Genomic DNA, 8227 nt, shown 5'->3' on the forward strand with positions numbered 1-8227 from the left:
ACTATAAAGGCTTGGTTTGAGCTGAAGTTTCATTTGGTAGTCGTGTCCAGGGTCACGTGATGAGGAGTGGAATTCTCCGAAACTAGTCTGGCTCACAAACACATCTTCAATGAAAGAATAGACCATTCCAAACTTTTACTTGTTCAACAATGTTATATATTGTTTCTTTCAGTGACTTACTTATCAAAGTAAATATTAATGGGTGTGCATAGACAACCTCGAAGGACCAAATAGTCCTTCGTTGTCCATTTGTTATGAGTGTAAATATTGTTTGTAGTTGATTAAGATAATCAATCCATAAATAACATATTAAAGGTTGGTTGTTGTTGTTTTTTTCCTTTCTAGAAAATGCTTTGTCTTGAATGTGACACATTTTAAACTGATTTAGTTAAAAAGTTAATAAATATTAATTTGTTTCTCTGAATTTGTAGGTAAGGCTTTTGAAATTACGTATGTTCGTCTAAAATTTCACACGAGTCGCCCCGAGAGTTTTGTCATTTACAAACGAACAAGTGAAGACGAACCCTGGATTCCTTACCAATATTATAGCGCCACCTGTAGGGCCACTTACGGACTACCCGACAGTTTGTATGTCAGCAACGACGAGGAGATGAGGGCTTTGTGTACATCCGAATTCAGTGACATTTCACCCCTCACAGGTGGAAATGTGGCGTTCAGCACTTTGGAAGGAAGGCCTAGCGCATACAACTTTGAAAACAGTCCAGCTTTACAGGTGATTGATGCAGGTGTTATCACATAGTGTACGGTGTGAACTTTCAAATTAGTGATCTACTTGATAGACGTGGCTAGTCATTGTCATTTTAAGTAAAACAGGTATTTGGTTTAAAACACATGTTTTAGTAAGATTTGTTGCTGATATTGAAATAATTAATTATTCCAAAAATTAGCACTTAAAACCTACAATGCTTAGATTGCAAAGAATCATCAGTTGGATACCATTGCTACTAAAAATATTTTCGGCCGTAATCCCAATAGTATCTCACGAGGTTTGACCAACTAAATCCTAAATGCACACAGAAAAGAACAATATAAAGTAAACTTCATTATAATTAAAATAAATATTGAACAAATATTTCAAACACTAGAGTCAATAAGATTTAATTAAACTATAAGGAAACTAAAGGTTTCGATAATTGCCTTTGAAGTAACGTTTGAAATTCCTTTTCTTCTGTTTTAAATGAATGGAGTTTTAATTCTCTTATTTTAATCTTTAAAAACATTGCAAAAACACATAATTGTTAATATTCAGTACGATTGGGGCGTTTTTTGTGCATTTAGTTAAAGAACATGGAATGCAAACTAGCATGGAAGTATAATAAATTATAAGATATTTTAATAACTCTTCAAATAATTGAAAACTAAGATATAATAACATAATATAAATTATGATAACTATTACTTACAAAATCTCAGGTTTTGGGGGTAGTATTCGACGACTATATTGATTAAGTAATATAAGTGAGGGATTGTTTAGTAAACATTGTGTTTTAGCATTGTAAGTGGTTAGGATAAAGTGGTTATATCCAGTTGTAAGTGGTTTAGGATAAAGTGACTACATCCAGTTGTAAGTGGTTTAGGATAATATGACTACATCCAGTTGTAAGTGGTTTAGGATAAAGTGGTTACATCCAGTTGTAAGTGGTTTAGGATAAAGTGACTACATCCAGTTGTAAGTGGTTTAGGATAAAGTGACTACATCCAGTTGTAAGTGGTTTAGGATAAAGTGACTACATCCAGTTGTAAGTGGTTTAGGATAAAGTGGTTACATCCAGTTGTAAGTGGTTTAGGATAAAGTGACTACAATCAGTTGTAAGTGGTTTAGGATAAAGTGGTTACATCCAGTTGTAAGTGGTTTAGGATAAAGTGGTTACATCCAGTTGTAAGTGGTTTAGGATAAAGTGGTTACATCCAGTTGCAAGTGGTTTAGGATAAAGTGGTTACATCCAGTTGTAAGTGGTTTAGGATAAAGTTTCATTTATTTTCATCCATTATTATATTACTGACTGACGTACATGGGGGAAGACATAGGGGTTATCCGGGGTGACATAGACATTCTCTAGCTAGGATAGGTTAGCCTAAGTTTCTTGATCCATTTATTTTCATCCATTATTATATTACTGACTGACGTACATGGGGGAAGACATAGAGGTGATCCGAGGTGACATAGACATTCTCTAGCTAAGATATGTTAGCCTAAGATTCTTGATCCATTTATTTTCATCCATTATTATATTACTGGCTGACGTACATGGGGAAGACATAGAGGTTATCCGGGGTGACATAGACATTCTCTAGCTAGGATATGTTAGCCTAAGTTTCTTGATCCATTTATTTTCATCCATTATTATATTATTGACTGACGTACATGGAGGAAGACACAGGGGTTATCCGGGGTGACATAGAGGTGTCATATCCGAACCTACCTCCCCTCTGTCACTCTCCGGGGGGGGGGGGTGCTTAAGGGTACATGTCAAGTTTGGTGACAATCGGTCCAGCGATTTGCCAGTTATAAGCTGACACACACACACACACGCAGACTTTTTTTTTCAAATGATGGTTTAAATATTTTAGATTGTGGTGTTAATTCTTTTCCTTTTTTGTTTATCTGGTTGTAGGAATGGGTTACAGCTACAGACATTCGTATTTCTTTGAATCGGATGAATACATTTGGTGATGAGATATTTGGTGATCCCAATGTTCTGAAATCTTATTATTACGCCATAACTGACTTTGCGGTAGGAGGAAGGTAGGTATTGTGAATAATATACTTAGAGCTTAACGAATGCCTAGACTAGCTGACCTATTTGTTATCAGCATTAATTTACTTATTTTTATGAAAGAGTTGTGTGTGACTTTTTTACTTGCGTAAGGTTACTTGAAAGCTGTTCGATAATTATTATTAAGTACAGTATAATGGCTTAGAAGCAGTTCAGTAAAACAAACTCAATCGGCCCGATATTCCTAGGTGGTTAGTCCAGACTGTTGTTTACTGTGTTTTTATGTAGTCCAGACTGTTGTTGACTGTGTTTTTATATAGTACAAACTATTGTTGACTGTGTTTTTATATAGTACAGACTATTACTGACTGTGTTTTTATGTTGACTGTCTTTTTATATAGTCCAGACTGTTGTTGACTGTGTTTTTATGTAGTCCAGACTGTTGTTGACTGTGTCTTTATATAGTACAAACTATTGTTGACTGTGTTTTTATATAGTACAGACTATTACTGTCTGTGTTTTTATGTTGACTGTCTTTTTATATAGTCCAGACTATTGTTGACTGTAAATTGTTTATAAATTGTAATTAACAGTAATTAATATTATAAAGAAAACAGTGAGAAATTATTCGAAAACTCCGTGATATATATTTTTACAATGAGAGTTATATTTAGTCTATTGGAAACAATGTATTCTTCTTTTGTGTAATTTAATAATCAAAAATAGTTAAGAACGAGGAAAATCTGAGTTTATGTCACTTTACAACCGATTTGCCTAAATCGTAATAGAACTGCGTGATTTTTATATCGTATTGAGGCACCATAATGTAACGGTATTTTTTAATAAGGATAATCTAAGCTTTTATAAAGAATATTTTTGTTATTTCTAGGTGTAAGTGTAACGGTCATGCTAGTGGGTGTATCGTCACAGGAGAAAGGGTTGAAGAACAGAGTCTGGCGTGTCGCTGTGAACACAACACTAGAGGTCGCGATTGTGATGAATGTCTCCCTTTTTACAACGATCTACCTTGGGCAAGAGCTACTGCAGCCACAGCTAACGAGTGTCAACGTGAGTATATATATATATATATATATATTTAGCTCCAATTCATCGTTTTAATTGTCGTAATTAGCATTTCCTGCTATTTTCGTTCCATATATTTCTATCAATGTTAGTGTTAAAATCAACGTAGAGCAACTAATTGTGTTTGTTTGTTTGTAATTGAGCACAAAACTACACAATGGGCTATCTGGGCTCTGTCAACCACGAGTATCGAAACCCGGATTCTAGCGTTGTAAGTCCGCAGACATTCCGCTGTGCCACTGGGGGGGGGGCTAACTAATTGTGTCAGTTAAGATTTATAAATCATAACTGGATTACATAATCAATAAGATATATATAAATAAACACACACAGAAAAATAACAGTAAGTGGAAGTGATACATTTCATTCGTGATGTCACGGGTTCTCAACGTAGCTATAATATATAAATAATATTACTTACATATGTGTGCTTTTATAAAGACTATTTGATCATTTTAGTATGTCCTAATGGTTAAAGGCTAGGCGCGATTCAGTGGACCGCGAATCAAATGATTCATTGCCTCAAGAACGTGTTTCGCACACTTAGGCTGTGAGTGCATTATATGAGTGACAGTCAAATTCCCACTATTCGATCATGTAGGAGTAGCACAAAGTTAACGATGGGCCATCCACTGGAAGTTAAAATATGAGTTTTTAAATTCCTACTGAATTTTATCAATAAAGTAAATAACACAGGTAAATACTTTTACAAACCACTTAACTGTACCTATATATGAAACATCAAAGCAATATCCCAGTATGGCACCTTTTTCTATCTTATCAATGGCGTGAGTATAAGAAAGTGTTGAGTGTATATCAGTATCTTGTCCGACATACACAGGGTTCTCTCAGCGTGTGTTATTTTCTACCAATATTTTTATCGTTCAGTAATAGGCTCATCGATATTCTTAATGTAACAAAGATGCAATATAAGAAAATCAAAATGTATTATAAGGATAATATAAAAATCATTTATGTGACTTTATAGTTATTATAACTTAGAAAAATATATGTTTACAAATAATTTTTGTAAATAATTTGATAAGCAATCATGAGAAACACATGTCATATGAAAAGAGAAGTTATACAAATGAGAAAATTTTCTAAACATGCCATGACTGAATGAAACATTATTTGAGATCGTTACATAATCTTTAGAAGTTTAATCCATAATCACAATTTTGACCATTTGGCTCATAGAACCTACTTTAAAAATCAAGAATCTTGTATCACGAAATCTCATGAAAAGTTTCGAGTTCGCAAAGCCATCAATTGTCTAAAGAATTAGTCTATTCGGAAAAACCTTTCTAATAACAACAAGAAACGAATAATAGAGGAAATGATAGGTTGTGAATTTTGAATATCGAGCCACAGTGCCAAAAGTTCAAATTGATAAGGCTAGGCTTTGTATAGAGACGTAATGTATTGTTACGTCTCTGTTCGTTTGTTAATTTCCGGTATAAATTCTTTCTGAGGAACTTCAGTGATACAAGTCCTTTCTTAATTAAAACTAGTTTATTCTTTCTTGATACAACTTTTTAGTAATGTTATGACAGCGGAAGTCACGCGACGCTGGGAGCATGCACGCTGGAGTTTCTAGAAGGAGCATGACTTATCAAGGAACTCCGCGAATATCTGAGTGTTTGCCATGCGCCCTTTTTTTTTTAGTATATAAGCCCGGCAAATAAAGCCAGCGATAGATAGATATGCAGATAGATTGAAAATAGAGATAATTAAGTCAAGCGAACAGTAGGCACCGTAAGTAAAGTCTGTGAATCACTGTGATTTATAGCGTGTGTTATAAAAGTTGTTAAGTGTATTACAAAATTTGTATGAGAAAGAATAAACTAGTTTTAATCAAGAAAGAACTTGTATTGCTGAAGTTTCTCGGAAAGAAATTTTACGGGAAATTAACAAACAAGCAGATACGTAACAAAACAAACAGTAGTGGTTGAGAATCTACATATGTTAGCAAATTACTTGACAACATTACAATGCAAACCAGATTAAGTTGGTGTTATGTCTTAACACATCAGAAATATGGTAAAGATTTATATCATTACTAAATAACTACTGATTGTTACACCATTTTGAATTAATAAATAGGCCCACTGACTGTTACACTTACATATCCCTAATAGATAATATTATATTTTGAAATTGGCTTTGAAAGCTTTCCAGTGGCTCAGCGATAACATATGCAGGCTTATATCGCAAAAACAACAACAAACTTGGCTTAGATGCCCGTGGTGGGCACAGCACACATAGCCCATCGTGTTACTTTTTTGTTTGTCAGCCCGACCATCGTTTTGAAATTCTGTATATAATATTGCATTGGGCCAATGGTGACAGCGTTACTTGCACTTTGCTTGTGAATGGGAGATATGTTTGAATTATTGATAGGAAAGAGTGTCAAAATCGAAACATATGATCGTGAAATATCAAAATGCCCAGGTAAATCCTACAGCAACGACGACCTACACTGCAGGTAAATCATACAGCACTGATGACCTACACTTACAGGTAACTCATACAACACTGATGACCTACACTTACAGGTAAATTATACAACACTGATAACCTACACTTACAGGTAAATCATAGAGCACTGATGACCTACACTTACAGGTAAATTATACTGCACTGATAACCTACACTTACAGGTAAATCATAGAGCACTGATGACCTACACTTACAGGTAAATTATACAGCACTGATAACCTACACTTACAGGTAACTCATACAGCACTGATGACCTACACTTACAAGTAACTCATACAACACTGATGACCTACACTTACAGGTAACTCATACAACACTGACGACCTACATTTACAGGTAACTCATACAACAGTGATGACCTACACTTACAAGTAACTCATACAACACTGATGACCTACACTTTCTAGATAAATCATACAACACTGATGACTTACACTTTCTAGATAAATTATACAGCACTGATGACCTACACTTACAGGTAAATCATACAGCACTGATGACCTAAACTTACAGGTAAATCATAAAGCAGTAACGGCCATCCCTTACATGATAAGTCATACAGCAATGATGACCTACATTTACAGGTAAATCATACAGCAGTAATGACCTACACTTTCTAGATAAATCTTACAACACTGATGACCTACACTTACAGGTAAATCATAAAGCAGTAACGATCAAACCTTACATGATAAGCCATACAGCAGTGATAAACAACACTGAACAGATAAATCACAATACAGCAATGACCAACATTCACCAGATAAATCACACAACAATGATGATCAAAACTTACTATCTAATCACAAGGCAGTGACCGGTAACACTCACGAGGTAAATTACAAAGCAGTAAAAGCAACACTTACAGGATAAATAATACCAAAATGATGAACAAGTAAATCATACTGAAGCGATAACCTACACTTACCAGGTAAATTATACAGGAGTGATGAGCAACACTTACCAGATAAACCATACAACAATGATGACCTACACTTACCAGGTAAATTATACAGGAGTGATGAGCAACACTTACCAGGTAAACCACCCAGCAGTGACTACCAACATTTGCCAGATAAATCACAAACACAAAACAATAACGAATACACAATGGAATGTGCTGGAATAGTATGAAAAAAGTGATCAACTACAATTTGTTGTATTAATCAGGAAGATTGGCAGCAATAAGACAAAGAAAGCACCACGGGTATTCATTTACACTAGTAGGTAGAACGATGGACACCTTGACTTCCTTCGACAGAATTCCAAGAAAAAGACAAAAAGACATAAGTTTAGTCAACCACTATGGTAGATGGAAAAAGTCGAGGAAGCTTGGAGGAAGAAAAGAGGTGATATATGAAGATGGTAGAAATCAAGAACATAACCATCAAGCACAGAGGAACTGATGAGGTAGGTAGAGAGGAAGAAGAACAGACTAACAGAGGAACTTAAAAGACTGACAGCTGTATCTAAGTGAACAAATGGGATCAGTTTAGTTGTGGGAAGATGGTAAGGCCACACAATACCAAACATACAGAACGGAGATGCCGTCATCATGAAGACTGAGCAGGAAAAGCGTAAAGCCTTCTTGAAACGTTTTTGTGAAAAGACAGATCAACAAGACTGTGAGGTAAGATGTGATTAGAGATGGCTTGAGGATTATGATAAATCCACAGTACTCAGACAGAGTAAGGATAGTGTCCCTGGCCTTCATGGGGTACAATGTCATCACAATATCAGGGAACTAGATGAAAGCAAGTTGGGTGAGATTGTGGAGAATTCAATGACAGTATAAAAAGTTTATCACTTCCAAAAGAATGGCTATAGAGCTAACTGAAGCCATTGCCTAAACCAGGGAAAGCTCATACACAAATGATGCAGAATTAAAAGAGGAATATCATGGG

General features: G+C 35.1%; 1 protein-coding gene across 1 annotated transcript; it reads left to right on the forward strand.

Annotated features, from left to right (window-relative positions):
- The first annotated feature begins 436 nt into the window (after positions 1-436).
- Positions 437-7729, forward strand: LOC106478696 (laminin subunit gamma-1-like). The gene is made up of 4 exons (XM_022382366.1): positions 437-733; positions 2637-2767; positions 3628-3806; positions 7494-7729. Exons 1-4 carry the CDS (start codon positions 611-613, stop codon positions 7727-7729), a joined length of 669 nt encoding a protein of 222 aa, XP_022238074.1. The 5' UTR covers positions 437-610.
- Positions 7730-8227: the final 498 nt, after the last annotated feature.

This window comes from Limulus polyphemus, unplaced genomic scaffold (genome assembly GCF_000517525.1).
Source record: "Limulus polyphemus unplaced genomic scaffold, Limulus_polyphemus-2.1.2 Scaffold242, whole genome shotgun sequence".
Lineage (NCBI taxonomy): Eukaryota > Metazoa > Arthropoda > Merostomata > Xiphosura > Limulidae > Limulus > Limulus polyphemus.

What these genes read in the sequence shown, in the direction of transcription:
- LOC106478696 (XM_022382366.1), top strand. Translation starts at nt 611, where the DNA reads ATGAGGGCTTTGTGTACATCCGAATTCAGTGACATTTCACCCCTCACA. An exon ending in AAAACAGTCCAGCTTTACAG is followed by an intron (nt 734 to 2,636) that starts GTGATTGATGCA and finishes ATCTGGTTGTAG; the next exon opens with GAATGGGTTACAGCTACAGA. An exon ending in GACTTTGCGGTAGGAGGAAG is followed by an intron (nt 2,768 to 3,627) that starts GTAGGTATTGTG and finishes TGTTATTTCTAG; the next exon opens with GTGTAAGTGTAACGGTCATG.